The 17,783-nt window shown below is 39.1% G+C and overlaps 1 protein-coding gene across 3 annotated transcripts in view; it reads right to left on the bottom strand.

The window, feature by feature from the left end:
* LOC124157023 (transcription initiation factor IIA subunit 1) overlaps positions 1-17,783 on the bottom strand; it is a 79,017-nt gene that overhangs the window by 17,128 nt on the left and 44,106 nt on the right. For all 3 annotated transcript variants that reach the window (XM_046531488.1, XM_046531487.1, XM_046531489.1), the window contains one exon: positions 9,486-9,698. In XM_046531488.1, coding sequence (XP_046387444.1) covers positions 9,486-9,698 — 213 coding nt within the window. The remainder of the gene's footprint in view (positions 1-9,485; positions 9,699-17,783) is intronic.

The raw sequence follows: 17,783 nt of genomic DNA, 5'->3' as shown, positions 1-17,783 counted from the left end.
GGCTCTCTGCATTCCGTGCTGTGAACAGGGCTTGCATAAAATCATTTGTCTGAAAGTGGTCTTACGATTGAATTATGTACACTTACAGTAATTCTTCGACAAATGAGCAAAATACGCTCCGAGAGCTTGTTCACAAGTATATAACCTATGCAAGACATCAAAAAGAGTGGCTATCCTGCAGAATGCTACACTGTATTGCAATTTGCGTTAGCTCACAGCTGCTCAGTTATCCCAGGTGTCGCTGCACCGGCGTGTTAAGCAGTTTATTGTTGAGGCTATAAGAACTGTGACAGTGAAGCATCAGCATAAGTTGTCAATTAAAGCAACAATTTAAGCTACATCACAGAATACAGAATATATTTTGAACCTACTCACAAGTTACAACAAATTAACGGATGATGTCGCCAGACGTTGGGGGAGTTTCATTATTGATCCTGCTGCTATACTAACTATCTACGCAGCATGCAAACTGTGCTCCTAGCACATTTTGCGCGGCCCTTCAAAATCAACATCGACCATTACTGTTATTATTTAAAACCTGTACAGCAGTACAGGCAATATTTCTGCCAAAAAAAGAATAGATAGGAGAAATATGTTCAATTTTTGAAACTGAAATCTGGAGAAAGAACCAGTGGCTGCCGGATGTAATGTGACATTTTGGTCGATCGTGTATTCTTGCTATAACAACATGTTATTTAAAACTTTTACTGGGCAAATTAAATTATGGAGAGGATCTTAAGTTTTTTACAGAGCTTTCCTGCTAATTTACATCTTCAGCAAAATTATTTTCATTCACTTCTTGTGGTTGTTCATTTAAATTTGTTATTAATTCAGATAATAAGAGTTCATCCTTGGAACCAAGTATCGAGAAACGAGAACCGATGGGGGAGAACCTGACCAATACCGAGAACCAAAAAAATTTAGGAACTCCTTAATTTTAATACGTTTTCAAAAATATTAGTGGCACAGCAATATACAAAGAGTGATCCAATCATTCCAATTACATTTGCAATAGTTCATTACATAGCAATCATGACAAAGAGAATCGAAAAGAAACAGACTTAATAATTGATATCATCAGGATTATGCGTTATCACTCCTAGTGTCAAGATGGCGTCCTTGTAAGACTTGCCTAATTGTGGCTCCTGCCAAACTTCAATTAATTTGAGCGAAAATTTTATTTCTTGCAGGTTTTTGCTCTATAGTTTTCCACCTTAAGTGCTCTAAGTTGAGTGAAATTTACTTCAAGGCCTTAAATGAAGCTAATTACTTCTTTTGGAAATGTTTTCGTTGCCGCCTAAGCACATTTTCTCTCGCCTTCATGGCCAAAGACATCAAACATCTCAAGTCGGTATTGGCTTCTCTGAAAGATGTGGTTGGATCAACAAAGCCCAAACCTGTGGCAAAAGCTAGTAAAAGGGTGACCTTTGCTAATGCTGTTACCTCCTCTGCGTCTACCACAGATGCTCGAGAATCTTCTGTGCCAATAAATGTGTTGTCTACCACAGACGCTCGAGAATCTTCTGAGCCTGTAAATGTGTCGTTTGATGCATTATCATCCCAAGCTGCCACGAAAAACACCGGGGACCATGCAGGTATGAACTGCCCGTTTGCTGGAGTTCCTCATTGTATGAGTATTTTTATCGGACGTGTTTCTCCAGGAACTTCTCCCGAGGACATACTGAAATTTCTTTCAGTAAAATTCCCTGTGAACGACTTCATGTGTGAGCAATTGCGATCGAATGACGTGCTTAGTTCTTTCAAATTAAATATTCCCGTTACCTTACGAAATGAGGTACAGGCATCCCCCGAGTTACGTATGTCTCGACTTACGTAAATCCGTACTTACCTAAGCGATAACCATATTTCAAATGATTACGTTAATTTTCGAATGCGAGCGCAAAGAAGTAGATATTCGCTCGTACAACCCATGGTAGAAAAAATATCGAATTTTTATCGAGTTTTTTACGTGCTAAAAATAACAGTGACCCATTTTTGTCATTCCCCGAAGGAATTTTCATTAATTTCTGTAGAAAAATCGCTTATGAATCCCAAGTCAGCAATCAACATGAAAATTTGCAGTTCTAGCGATGGATGTGGTTGCGCTCATTCCTGTACGATACAACTTGTTATTCAGCATGCGCATCCGAACTCCGACTTTCAACTATTTAAAAATTGTACCCTTAAGTTTGGACATTTCCATCTGTGGAATCAAAAGAAAATGAAGTTCAAGCAGAAATCTTTATTGCGGAAAAGAATTGTTTAGTACCCACGTAACGGCATTGAAATTTTGAGTGTTGGCAATGAACGCCGCGAGAAAGTTAAGAAAAAGTTGACACGTGATATTAATTGCGTAATTGCTTACATGTTTCTGGCGGAAAATTTTATTAAGCTGCATTTTCTCGTTCTCTCGTATTGTGTGCAACTGTAAATGAATATTGCGTCATTGAAAGATTTTCCCCACTAACTTTGTTACACGTTAATGACGGAGTTGGCTGAATGAAAGCTCACTTTTAATTAGCTTCGTGCTTTGGAAATACTCTTCGATGTTTCCAGCGAAGTAAATATTCAAATGATGATATTTTCACGTTGTTTTATTGAGATATGAGAGAATGAAAGTATGTTTCCGTGCGTGAAAGATTGAGTGTATGTGCGTGTGAATGTATCTAAGAATATAGTAATATACTGGCATTTTTTTGTGTGTTATTTGCTCGTAATCCTAGACACTCCTATTACGTGCATTAACTGTGGCAGTGAACCCACCAGATTCATCGATCAACGTAATATATAAAAGGCAGAAGATATAATGATTAAAGGTAGGTAGACGATGCATTCTTTGGGCCCTTAGATCGCAGTATAACATAATGAATCAATTCAAGTATTCAGTTATGTAATGTAGAGTTGAGATACCGTACTTTCCCGAATCCACGCGATCGGTCAACTCTGGAAATAATATCACGCAGTTTGATTGGCAATGCTCAAGATGCAACTCTCAGACTATATTATTGTTTATTGATTTTGTATCTAATAACGTAAGATACGCGATAGAGTTCATGAATATCGCAGTGAATTGAATGAAGCTTCACCGAGAATTTACCGCGCATTTCTCCGCTGAGAATTTCACCGCGCCGATCGCAATCTCTGAGGCACTAACGCAAAGGTTCGACTTACGTAAATTTCGACTTACGCTGAGTCTGCCGGAACGCATCTCTTACGTAACTCGGGGGATGCCTGTACTAAACTGTGCTGTGTGGCCCAAAGATGTTGTTAATGGTAACTTTTATCCTCCTAGAATTCCTTTCAACTCTCCTAACATCATTGCAACCATGAATACGTCGCTTAATACTTCCGCAGTGGCAAGCCCCAGTGTTCCCAGTGTGTGTAGTAGGCCTGTTACACGGAATCAAGCTGCTGCCTGCAGTGGAACAAGGTCCTGACAAGAGGGGATTTCAGCCACTGAGGATCTTAATATGAATATTGGTAATGAAAAAAATCGGAAAGTGATGTCCAATGTTCCCTCATTACGAAACGGTTTAAAGTTCTTGTCCACAATATACAAAGTTTAAATGGTAAAGTGAATGAACTTGAAGCTTTGACAATGCAAGAAAACCCGGATTTCATTTGTATATGTGAGCATTGGATGAAAGACATTTGTATGGCAATACCTGGGTACGAAATTGGTGATGCTTTTTGCAATTTTTGTTAAAACGCCGTTAGTATACTATAATGTCCCCTTTAAGATGGAAATCTTTAATGAAGAACAAACCTTTGAGTGCTCTGCTGTTAAATATGTGTTTGATAATCAAATTTTTATAATTTTAGTAGTGTATAGGTTGCCGATGGGTTGTTTTAAGACCGTTATTGAAAGACTTGATAGCCTATTGTATTTATTAACTGATCACCCCACATGGCCTACTATCATATTAACTGGAGACTTCAACTGTAATCTTTTAATTGATAGCAATGATCAAACACAGCTTCGGCAAGTCTTCCACAGTTATGGTATGAAACCCATTGTGAAGACTCCTACTAGGATTACCGAAAGATCTAAAACGTTACTAGACAATGTATTCTCAAACCACTGTGAATCACATGTAAGCACAACGGTTTTTAATTCAGCACTGTCGGACCACCTGGCTATAATGTCAACTTTCACGATTCAAACTAATAATTCAATACCTATAAAAACCAAATATCAGAGGCTCTTAAGTGAAATTAATATGAATCACTTTCGTGTGTTACTACTTCAGCAAAATTGGAATCAGGAAAAATGGTCAAATGAGTTTATGGAAAATTTCTGCAAGTTCTATGATATTTTCATTCATTGTTTCAATCTAGCATTTCCTCTAGAGCCAGTAAGATCCAAAAGATCAGTAGGAAAAAAATGGTTAACATCAGAGATCATAAGTATGGCCAACAACTTAAAAAATATGTCACTCCAAGTATTGTCAACAAATGACCATCTATTGCGTTCCCAATATAACATCCTTAAAAAGCATTACAAGTATTGTATTAAGAAAGCAAAAAAAAGTACAATGATATGTGCATAAAAAACTCTTCAAATTACTCTAAAGAGGTGTGGAAGATTATTAAAGGTAGCACAAGTTTAAACTTAGTAAGGAAGTCCTGAATTTATAAAAGATGAATTTCAGAATATTATTACCGACCCTGATGAAATGTCAAATGCCTTCAACAAACGCCGGTTCAAAATAACACTATATCTGCCTTACCTTGTCACTCTAATGTCACATCATGCACTAAGTCTTTCTACTTGAGACCATGTGATAAAACTGAACTACTGCAGCATTTAGCGAACATATGGGGGAAAAAATCTACTGATATAGATGGCTTGTATGAGCAAATAATCTATCAGAGTGGAGACATAATTATTAATCCTTTGTTAAATCTGATTAATCAGTCCTTAGCTGAAGGTGTTTATCCTGAAAACTCTTAAGGTCAAGGTTGTTCCAGTGTACAAAAACAAAGGAGACAGAAGTGAACTTTGTAGCTATAGGCCTATTTCTATTATCCCTCATTTTGGAAAAGTATTAGAATATGTTTACTGTAGAAGGCTTGTTGAATACCTGGAAAAAAATAACCTACTATCAGCCATTCAATTTGGCTACAGGAAGGGAAGGTCAACTGAACAGGCGTTATTCAATTCAGTTGACCACATTATACGCCATATAAACGAGAAATGTAAAGTTATGGGTCTCTATTTTGACCTTAGTAAAGTATTTGACATGATAAATCATGAAAAACTACTCTCTAAATGTCAACTGTTAGGTATAAGAGGACTTGCATTAAACTGGCTGAGATCATATTTAGCAGGGCGATATCAGAAGGTGGCCTTTAAGCGAGACGGAGATTTACAGTATAAGCGCATGTAAGAGGCGCACCTTTTTTCCCAGAAATTGCAGCCGAAAATGAGGGTGCGCCTCTTACACAAACTTCTTATCTTCCCCCCTCCCCTTCACCGGTCGCAAGTCTAAGGGGAACTGAGTGGCCTTGGTTTTCAGTGTGAGTCAGTCATCTGTAATCCTAGGTCAAAAACAAGCGGCAGGCAGGAGAGTTTCTCCCTTAGTGACGTATTTTTAAAATGCTCCTGTTTGCTTTTCTTGTCGCCGCGCGCGCAAGTTTTTTTCATCGTGCCGTCACATCGGTACCCCAGAGGTGAACATGGAAAAGATCGCGCGGGGGTTTTTCGCTCCGGAGGGCTCGCTAAATTTACTGCCATGAGTGGGCATGCTGCATATAGTAATCGGTTATCAAACGTAGAGAAACGCGTATTTTTGAATGACATACCTGGTCAATAGTCAATATCTGTCTTGCTGAGTAATTTCCATTACGCTGAGGACCTGATTTTCCAAAAATCATCTTCAGACGCTAATATGATGATTACTGCAAGTGAAAATTATATTGGTGCCAAAACCTGCGCTTTAAAAAATTCGAACAAATGTGTTCATTGTTGGACTAAATTGTGGATGGAAGAAATGCTTATAAGTGAAGAGCGCGGAAGGAGAGGTCCAGGGGAAGGAGCGCGATCCCTCAGTCTTCGAAGCAAGCAACGAAATACGGAGGGGAAGGAGCGCGCTCCCTCCCCTCCGTATTTCAAGCTACGAGGAGTAAAGAAAACTTTCAAGAGACTCGTATTGAGGAAGAATTTCCCTCAACGAAGGTCCAGCGCGAAAGGGTGAACCCCCACCCCCGCTCTTTCAACCAGTCCTTTTCCTTTCCGACAGATGTCCTCACAGTCACTTGTGTACTTTGTGTATAAATGTATGATGCATGCAAGATCAGTCACCTGACGATGTAACCAAGTTACGAAACCCGGGTCGTGCCCTTAATTAAACAACAGTGAACCTTACAAAGTTTTATTTCCTTACTTCCAATATGGAGAGGTTTCACAAGTCAAGCCTGAAGTTATTAGTTATATTGAAGAGTTAAAATTCCTAGGAATTCATGTGGATCAGCATCTAAAGTGGGATACACATGCCACAAAATTGTCCAACAAGTTGAACTCAGTGTTTTATCTTGTATCTGGTTTGAAGCATACTGTCAGCTTAAATGCGCTCAAAACTCTGTACTACGGTATCTTCTATTCCCCGATCTCTTATGGTGTCATACTCTGGGGAAATTCCTCTAGAGCAAAGAGTATATTCTTCATTCAAAAAAAGTTAATTAGGTCCATGTGTAATGAGTCTTATCGGGCACATTGTAAACCTCTTTCTCAGACACTGGGAATTCTAACTTTTCATTCTGTGTATATTTATAATGTTCTGCTGTATATTAGGAAACACCTTACTGATTTTAAAACAAATAAATTTTTTCATTAGCATTAGACAAGAAGTTGTAATGATGTGCATGTTTTAATGTCAAACCTAAGTGCAACTTTGAAAGGGCCCCATGCAATGTGTGTAAAGTTGTATAATAATTTGCCACTAAATATAAAAAAGGAAAAAAGATTTTTGGTGCACAAAAAACAAGTTAGCTCTTATCTTATAAATGTTTTTACTCCGTAAATGACTATCTTGCATCTACACATTAGATTGTAGTTATGTAGATATATTTTCCATGACGTGCCTTATGTACTCACTTTGGTCTACCTTTTGTATTGTATCTTTTGGGCAAATAAATCTATTCTATTCTATGAATTTTGCTTTGTTTCCCTAGTTATGGATAGAGGCACGAATTTTTCGCCAAACGATTTTTTTGCGGAATGACGCGAAATATCAAGATTATTTGGGATAACACGAAATTTATTATCCTACGCGAAAATAATGTGATTTTAAAAGAATTTTTACTGGATATTTTGCAAAAATGTTGCTTATGTAGCAAACCCTCTACCTTTAGAACATCTTTCATCGTAAAATCCTCATCGCCGGCCAAAATTCAAGCATGTAACAGAGGGAAACATCTTTGTATAGAACCCCATTATTTTCGACAAACCTCTGCACTTATTAACACGTTGCGTACGGATGGCGAGAATTCTCGTCATTTTTTTCCCGAACGTTCCGGACGGATGACGAAGATTCTCGTCATTTAGGCGTGTCAACCAAAACAATTTTAAATCGTGCAATCCGTATTCGTTAATTCCGTATCCGTAGTTCACCTATCCGTAGTTAGTAACGCCTTCCCCCCCCCCTCCCCTTCACCGGTCGCAAGTCTAAGGGGAACTGAGTGGCCTTGGTTTTCAGTGTGAGTCAGTCATCTGAAACCCTAGGTCAAAAACAAGCGGCAGGCAGGGGAGTTTCTCCCTTAGTGACGTATTTTTAAAATGCTCCTGTTTGCTTTTCTTGTAAGCATAGCGCCTTCACGTCGGTACCCCAGAGGTGAACATGGAAGATCGCGCAGAGTTTTTCGCTCCGGAGGGCCCGCAAAATATACTGCCAGGAGTGGGCATCCCGCGGCATTTATACTGCATATAGTAATCGCTTATCAAACGTAGAGAAACGCATAGTGTTGAAGGACATACCTGGTTAACAGTCATCATCTGTCTTGCCGAGTAATTTCCATTACGCTGAGGACCTGATTTTCCAAAAATCATCTTCAGACGCTAATATGAGGATTATTGCAACTGAAAATTATATTGGTATCAAAACCTGCGCCTTAAAAAAATTCGAGCGAGTGTGTTCATTGTTGGACTAAACTGTGGATGGAAGAAATCAGAAATGCTTATAAGTGAAGAGCGCGGAAGGAGAGGTCCAGGGGAAGGAGCGCGATCCCTCAGTCTTCGAAGCAAGCAACGAAATACGGAGGGGAAGGAGCGCACTCCCTCCCCTCCGTATTTCAAGCTACGAGGCAATGAGCGAAGGAGCACGGGAAGAACATGTCCGATCTTGCATGTGACGTCGTTGCCTTCAAAGCGAAGGGGCGAAGGCACAGCAATGTGATATATGCTTGCCTGATTGGCAGGAGTGCGATATAAACAATTATTTTTTGATGATGGCATTAATTGATAGATTTTCAAAATGCAGTCAGAGCGGTCACTTTTGGGGAGGGAGGCCCCCGCTCGCAGGGTCGAGGAGAGGGGCCAGCGAGGGTGAGCTCGTCGAGGAAAGGGTCCCGGATTAGGGACCCTTCGAAGTATTTCAGCGAAAAGTAGTCACGTAGTCTTCGAAGTATGTTCACAGCAGCCTGCCTTGCGAATGTACGTTCACAGCAGTGCAAAGGGTTAAGTAGGCGTGTACGAAATACCTCGCGCGACCTTCCTGACATATTAAACTACGAAGTATTGTCGATGCGATGTTTACGAATAGACACGTAAATAGGGGCATTATGTCAGTCGTGATATTTTTACTGAACTCCTACTTCCCCTAAATTCCCACCGTGAGGTTTTAGGCGAACCATTTCTCTCCAAAGTTGCACTATCATTTACGATTTCACACTTTTTATGGACCACAGTCGGAAGCGCTGATTTTTTTTAGCTAACTACACCGGCGTAACTAGTTTTGTTGACAAATATTTCGCCGTAGTTCGTATAAACGAATGCCATTTGCTCCTGGGGACCGAGCCGAGGTTCGTAATTTCAAAACATTTCGTATAATCGATTAGCGCCATGTATTTAGCATAGGCTTTTTGCCGGGACTGCAATATCACTTCGTATAATCGAAAACTTCGTAAAATCCTGCTACGTATAATCGAGAGTTTACTGTATTAGCCTATATGTGCAAAGAATGCCTAGGGCCCATCTATTGGCTGAGCATTTTTATTTTAAAAATGAACTATTTTTCCTGAGTCATTTCCCAACGCATGGGTGACTGGAGAGTCCTCCCTCTGATTATGGTTATGCTCTCACCTTGTGACTCTCAAAATGTCAGCCTTAAATTGACCAAAACTCAAAAAAGACTATACACCATTCTCAATAAAAAAAAGTTATTTATAAGAATGTATTAAGTATCCCACGATGCCAAAAGAAATAGTGGAGATGATTAATGAGCGCATGTGGGTGCATGAGAGTACCTATGTAGGTACGTATCACTTGCCATGCAGGGCTGATGCTGGAACTTGTATGGTGAGGACTCGTGGGTGTGTGTCGCTTGACCCTGCTTGCGGCGGCAGCGTTATCTGCACGGGAACAGTCTTGTTGGCATCAGCTGCTGAATTGGTCGTAGTGGTCGTGGTGTTGGCAGTTGTCAGTTGCTGCTGCTGTGAGTTGCCCATTGCAGCATTGCCCGCCACTGCCTGCAAGTGATTTCCTATCGAGAGAGACATACACTTCAACATACAATATAATCCAACTCTATGCTACAAGAAAATATATATTCATCAGCACTAGCAATTTAAATCCTGGCTTGGCAATAATTCTTTTGGGGTTGGCCTCATCTCAACATTAAAATAACTGTCGTGTCATCTATTTCATTAGAGATGTCTTCCAGGCAGAAAATCGAATAGACACATCTATTTATATCTTCAAGAATAGGAAAGATAGGGAGGTAATGAAGATGTAAATAGATTCATTCATCCATTTCGTTCATCTACCTGGATGAGATCTCCAATAAAGAAGAAAAAACATCAGTTATTTTAACTATGAAATGAAGGATAACCCCAAAAGCATTGTCAAGTCATGTACTTAAGTAGATCATAGAAGTTATGACATTTTGACAAATTCCCATCCTGAATTTTGCACAATATGTATAGAACTGAAAAATCAAACTGCATTTACTCTGTGGCATCAAATGCATACATAGCTTCCGTCAGCAACTTGATGGAAGGAAATAAATCAAACTGCATTTACTCTGTGGCATCAAATGCATACATAGCTTCCGTCAGCAACTTGATGGAAGGAAATAAATCAAACTGCATTTACTCTGTGGCATCAAATGCATACATAGCTTCCGTCAGCAACTTGATGGAAGGAAATAAATCAAACTGCATTTACTCTGTGGCATCAAATGCATACATAGCTTCCGTCAGCAACTTGATGGAAGGAAATAAATCAAACTGCATTTACTCTGTGGCATCAAATGCATACATAGCTTCCGTCAGCAACTTGATGGAAGGAAATAAATCAAACTGCATTTACTCTGTGGCATCAAATGCATACATAGCTTCCGTCAGCAACTTGATGGAAGGAAATAAATCAAACTGCATTTACTCTGTGGCATCAAATGCATACATAGCTTCCGTCAGCAACTTGATGGAAGGAAATAAATCAAACTGCATTTACTCTGTGGCATCAAATGCATACATTATAGCTTCCGTCAGCAACTTGATGGAAGGAAATAAATCAAACTGCATTTACTCTGTGGCATCAAATGCATACATAGCTTCCGTCAGCAACTTGATGGAAGGAAATAAATCAAACTGCATTTACTCTGTGGCATCAAATGCATACATAGCTTCCGTCAGCAACTTGATGGAAGGAAATAAATCAAACTGCATTTACTCTGTGGCATCAAATGCATACATAATAGCTTCCGTCAGCAACTTGATGGAAGGAAATAAATCAAACTGCATTTACTCTGTGGCATCAAATGCATACATAGCTTCCGTCAGCAACTTGATGGAAGGAAATAAATCAAACTGCATTTACTCTGTGGCATCAAATGCATACATAGCTTCCGTCAGCAACTTGATGGAAGGAAATAAATCAAACTGCATTTACTCTGTGGCATCAAATGCATACATAGCTTCCGTCAGCAACTTGATGGAAGGAAATAAATCAAACTGCATTTACTCTGTGGCATCAAATGCATACATAGCTTCCGTCAGCAACTTGATGGAAGGAAATAAATCAAACTGCATTTACTCTGTGGCATCAAATGCATACATAGCTTCCGTCAGCAACTTGATGGAAGGAAATAAATCAAACTGCATTTACTCTGTGGCATCAAATGCATACATTATAGCTTCCGTCAGCAACTTGATGGAAGGAAATAAATCAAACTGCATTTACTCTGTGGCATCAAATGCATACATAGCTTCCGTCAGCAACTTGATGGAAGGAAATAAATCAAACTGCATTTACTCTGTGGCATCAAATGCATACATAGCTTCCGTCAGCAACTTGATGGAAGGAAATAAATCAAACTGCATTTACTCTGTGGCATCAAATGCATACATAGCTTCCGTCAGCAACTTGATGGAAGGAAATAAATCAAACTGCATTTACTCTGTGGCATCAAATGCATACATAGCTTCCGTCAGCAACTTGATGGAAGGAAATAAATCAAACTGCATTTACTCTGTGGCATCAAATGCATACATTATAGCTTCCGTCAGCAACTTGATGGAAGGAAATAAATCAAACTGCATTTACTCTGTGGCATCAAATGCATACATAGCTTCCGTCAGCAACTTGATGGAAGGAAATAAATCAAACTGCATTTACTCTGTGGCATCAAATGCATACATAGCTTCCGTCAGCAACTTGATGGAAGGAAATAAATCAAACTGCATTTACTCTGTGGCATCAAATGCATACATAGCTTCCGTCAGCAACTTGATGGAAGGAAATAAGTCAAACTGCATTTACTCTGTGGCATCAAATGCATACATAGCTTCCGTCAGCAACTTGATGGAAGGAAATAAATCAAACTGCATTTACTCTGTGGCATCAAATGCATACATTATAGCTTCCGTCAGCAACTTGATGGAAGGAAATAAATCAAACTGCATTTACTCTGTGGCATCAAATGCATACATAGCTTCCGTCAGCAACTTGATGGAAGGAAATAAATCAAACTGCATTTACTCTGTGGCATCAAATGCATACATTATAGCTTCCGTCAGCAACTTGATGGAAGGAAATAAATCAAACTGCATTTACTCTGTGGCATCAAATGCATACATAGCTTCCGTCAGCAACTTGATGGAAGGAAATAAATCAAACTGCATTTACTCTGTGGCATCAAATGCATACATAGCTTCCGTCAGCAACTTGATGGAAGGAAATAAATCAAACTGCATTTACTCTGTGGCATCAAATGCATACATAGCTTCCGTCAGCAACTTGATGGAAGGAAATAAATCAAACTGCATTTACTCTGTGGCATCAAATGCATACATAGCTTCCGTCAGCAACTTGATGGAAGGAAATAAATCAAACTGCATTTACTCTGTGGCATCAAATGCATACATAGCTTCCGTCAGCAACTTGATGGAAGGAAATAAATCAAACGTAGGTTTTCTCAAAAAAAAATATCTTATCATTTTGTGACCAATCTGAGACAAAGCTGTCTGGATTTTTGCAATTTCACTAAAAGCACAACTGTAATTAATATAGACAGCATTGCTCAACTCTTGGAATAACTCATCAATGGCACATTTGATTCATCAAAAACATCATATTAAATTTTATTACTTGAATATTTCACTATCATATGTATGCATCACTATCAAAATACCAAAACGGAAATACATGGAATGACTTCACGCTGAAATATGATTCAGTATCTTCCAAAGTCTCGCCTTGTCAGTGGGCAAGTCTACCTAATGAGTGCACAGTATAAATGCATATATATGTAAGTGCAACATTAAAAAACTTATTAATTTAACGATGAGGGGACCCAGAACAAAGGGCTATTCAAATTTAAACAATTACGGTTCAATTATAACAAGATTTCAAAAATTAGCAAAATTATTCAGAGAATTCCCTCAATGTATTCCAAAATGCTTTTATCAACTGACCCAAGATATGGCATTTATTAAAGTTGATGACCAAAAATCTTAAATTTTTGGAGAACAAAACACTGAGGTAACCACTATGACTGCAAGTATATGCAATTAAGAGCAATTTAAATATAATGTCCACCACATACATCAATGGGCCGGATGAATTAAAGTTGAGCAAATGCTCATGAGCATAAGCTTGGAGCATGAGAATTTGCTTGGAGCAAAAGCGGTAAGAGCATAAGCATTTGCTCCATTTGATATGCATAAGCTCTACCTTATATGTACTCCGGAGCAAATGCTTCAGCTTAAATAAATACCTTTCTCTCAAGATTTTGCACACGGCGCGCTCGTTAAAGATGGACTTTCCCTGCTTTGCTACAACTGCCTTGTCTACAAACGGTGCTTCAGTATACATGCAACAACTTATTTCTGTTATTTATACTCAACTATAGCCTTTCCGTCATTACACGGGTACTTAATTATGGGTTGGACTCTGGAGTCAACTATATTAGTCCACTGTTATTTGCATATATTTTTGTGGTAACATGTATATTTTTTGCAGTGGTTCTTAAACGATCTAAGATTTAGATGGGTGGAGTCAATTAGCTGAGTTTCAAAAGTTTTGTGCATAAATAAGATAAGGAATTTAAGAGAATTAGTTGTAGTTATTTTTGGCAAGAAGATTATTTGGAGTTACATATTTTCCTCCTATTTTCAATTTTAATGATACAGCAGGTCATTTCATGCGGTACACACATTGGTCACTCACACTAATTTATTATTGCCATTTGTACAATCTTATGCATTAGTGCCTGTTTGAAGAAAACTATGCCCTGCAAAATAGCAAATGAATATACAAAAGAGTCTGCCTCATTTAGATTAAAATAAAACCTGATACAGTAGAATCCTGATTTAACGTTTTCAGGGGGGACAAAATTTAACCCTCATATGGATTCGCTGCACCTTAGTGGCACTCATGGTTTTAAAAGTGGTGTGAATATTTTTCATTCCGATGGATCATTCTATACCTGGATGGATTCTAATGAAAAAAGTTACGTCGTTGGATTTACGGCACCGCTGCGGCGCAGAGAATTTTCTTGTCGCTACGTCGGGGACTGCACCCTCAATGCTAATGTCAAAGCCATTATGTTTTGTATGAAAAGCTATACTGTATTTATAATAGTGATGGGTTGGTTAGATTCTTCGATTCCTCGATTCTCGGCCAAGAACTGGAATCGAAAATGAGTACTTGCCAAGGTGAAAAATCGATTCCGATTCCAGTAGTACTTCAAACCACAAATTTATACACGACCGCGTTTCCAACAGTCATTTGAATTTTCCCGCCATGTACTTGTAATAACAAAACCATTATCTTCTAGGGATGTGCGAGTACTCGAAATTTCGCATAGAGTATTTGTTACTCGATTCGAGAGTTTCGAGTAGCATTACGAAAGTCAAGTCGAGTAGTTATAGCAGAGCTTTCGAGGCTAGTAGGTCCAGCAATCTGTCGACAGGAAGCGCTATCATGAAACTCATGTAATAATCCAGTTTTTAAAGCTGTTTTTAATAAAGTTTTTAAGTCTTTTTAATGCCTTGGCCTGGTAGTTCAGCTTGCTGTATACACTATAGTTCTCAACGTGGGCGCCGAATACCTTAACGCCAGCTGCGGCGGCCGATCGTCTTCCAACCCGGCGCACACTGGTCCGAAATCGGAAAAAGCTGGAATAAAGTCCAAAATTACCTTTTTGGGGATAGAGACTTGAAAATTAGCGTATATACTCATACAGTGGAACCTCGTTAAAACGAGTAAAGGCTATTGCAAGACCCCTGCCATTACAAGAGATAGCCAAGATACCGTCAATTGACCCTATAATAAGTATGTTTAAAAAATTCGTTTTTACGAGGCCCCTTTGGTGTTGGCACTCGTCATAGCGAGACTTTCCATTGCTGGAAAACCTTCACCAAGACTCCTTAACCTCTGTAATTGCTTGCGATCTGTTAGAAATGAAGTTAACACGGAGTGCTCAGTCTCAAATTCATGTAGTAAACTGTCGTTCGATAAATAAGTAGTTCATTTTGTTGAAAATATTGTGGGATTAACATTCACGAATGCTTGATCTTCTTTTGTTACTCGGGTGGCAGAAAGCAGTCGGCAGCATACCCACACATCCGTGAGTTGCGTGAATAGAAAGCATTTGATGGTAGACACCATGACCAAAAAACACCAAGCACGTCGAAGCAAGAAAATAAAAATAATAGAGTAATATAAGAGTGGCGTGATTAATTTATTTTCCTATTCGCTCTTCACAATAAAAAAAAAAAACAAAAGCGCCCAAGGAATGCATACCATGAAGAGCTAGAAGAAGCTTTTGTTCGGGTGGTTTTGCCCACTTCAATCTGCGCAAACTTCTAAGAAAGGGACTATGCCTAAGCCTAAAGCGGGGTATTTCAGGGATAGATTGTGAATCGAGAACTTCAAGAGTTCTGAAGGTTATCTCCCATCATAATAGCTGTTGATGTCTGCGGTGTAAACCCGAAGTAGTGGAAGAAAGGACTCCGATTGTAAGTATCTTAAAAATTATTCCCCATGTGATATAACATAGAGGAAACGGGACTCTTTTACAACCTACTCTCCGACAAAACCCTTGCATTACGATGTATTTCTTGCAATGATCCTTCTACAGGTAGGTAGTGCACTTTAGCAATGGTGTAGAATGTACGATACAATGATACTCAGCGTGAATTGTCCGGATGGACATATTTATTCTCTGTTGCGGTTACGAGTAATAGTCACGACCACAATGTACTATTCGCAATGGTGAACTATTCGCATCAATGGTCGGAGTCGCACTGGCTTTCTCTTCCGTTACCCGGGCGTCCGAGCCTGGTGGCCGCTGGAAGAACTCACAGTACAACTGACTCTTTTGGCACTATGTCGTATGCATTCGGCACCGCCACAGATGGCATATATGAAGAGCTGACGCTGCGCTTTCAGTTTATTTAATTTAAAAAATTCTGCATTCCTTTTTCATGTTTCTCAGTCATTATTGAGAATGTTAAATCAATAAAATAATACTCGTTTTTTTTGGCCTGAGGGTCCATCAGATGCGTATGCCTTTCCGTTTCTTTGCCACAAATATTACCCATGCGAGTTATATTTGTCGCAGTTTCCTGCATCTCCCTTTTGTTTTACTTACGTGACATCATCACTAAATTTATGTAAAATGGCATATACATTTATATCTGGTAGTAATTTACAGTGCAACCTCGATAAAAAGACACCCCACGGTGCTCAAATAAACACTCGCTATAGCGAATTGTTGCTTTACCGGAGGTGGAGCAAATAATAGCCAATACACCTATTGCGAACAGTTACACAGGAATAGGAGTGGTGCTGCAACAGAGAAATTTATATCCGATAAACGTAAACATAAATCCAGATGAAAGGCGATGTTGTATTGCCTCCTAAATTTCCTTACTCAAACAACTTAATATTCAAACAATTTATAGGTGCCGTACTGAATAAAAATCATGCAAAGCATTGCTTTTTCAATCATTATGCCAATGCTCAACCGACGAAGCCATTTTTATATGACTTAATTAGTGCATTTACGTAATCATTCTATTTTGGCATTGTCCACTGAAAATTCAAAAAATAACTGATAAAACTGTATTGCGGTTATTTAATGCCTCATATGCTTCCATTGGTGTGTGTTAATTGTTCCTGTACATTAAGCGGCAGTTACGAGAAATAACGTATTGCATTTGTTTCTGCAGACAAAATGGTGGAAGGTTGAATGAAGGTTGGGAACAATAGGGTCGATCCTGCCTCGGAAGACTTTTTCCAAGAACCCTACATGGAGGGTTCTTGACTTTTTCTATCATATAATGTAATGCCTTCATTATCTGCGTTAAAAGTTTGCTAAGCATGCAAAATGATGTGATTAAAATTGCTGTTGTTAAAAAAAAGTTTCTTTTTGAGTGTTACACTCGCCACGTATTTGAAATGTATCTCGCTTTATGCTCCTGCTATCAAGTGCTGGCGTACAATCTGAGGCATTTTGCAAAATACACGCGATTCTCCACCGGATTTTCTTCTTCTTCAATGGTTTCAATGGCTTCAATGTGGTTGACAATTATTTTTAAATTACGTGCACATTACTAATATTTCAATCCAATAAAGGTGTAATATCAATTGCCGTAAGTCATTGTTAAACACCTTTTGGGCTATAGGTGATTCATGCAGCAGTTGACCTCCAGAAACTGGAAACTTAGAAGCAGGTAGGCTTAAAAAGGTCAGTGGGTGAGAAAAGAGGGGAGGGCGTGAAACACGTTTTTATTGTTCTGGTGTAACTTGATATTTATTTCGAAGCTAAGGTCTTCCTAATATGATCCCTGCGCGAGCTGGGTCCTTTTGTTTGATTTCCGAGAAGGGGAAAGGGTCAGAGTGGGTGAGGCGAGTGCTGAATGGAGGGGGATAGCGGATCGTGGGAAATGCCCTACGGTTGCTATCCCACGGCACTGAGGTTCTCCTGGTGGGGGAAAGCGGGGATTTTCGGATTTTTTCACCCAATCATTTTCTGTTCCCCACGTTTTTTCACCGCTCTAATCCGCAAATTTGATGTACTTCGTCAACTTGCCTAAAACGGCGCTGCATGCACTAAACG

Source organism: Ischnura elegans, chromosome 4 (genome assembly GCF_921293095.1).
Source record: "Ischnura elegans chromosome 4, ioIscEleg1.1, whole genome shotgun sequence".
NCBI classification, from domain to species: domain Eukaryota; kingdom Metazoa; phylum Arthropoda; class Insecta; order Odonata; family Coenagrionidae; genus Ischnura; species Ischnura elegans.
Note: the sequence above shows the minus strand (reverse complement) of the source record. Positions and strands in the feature narration are given on the sequence as shown.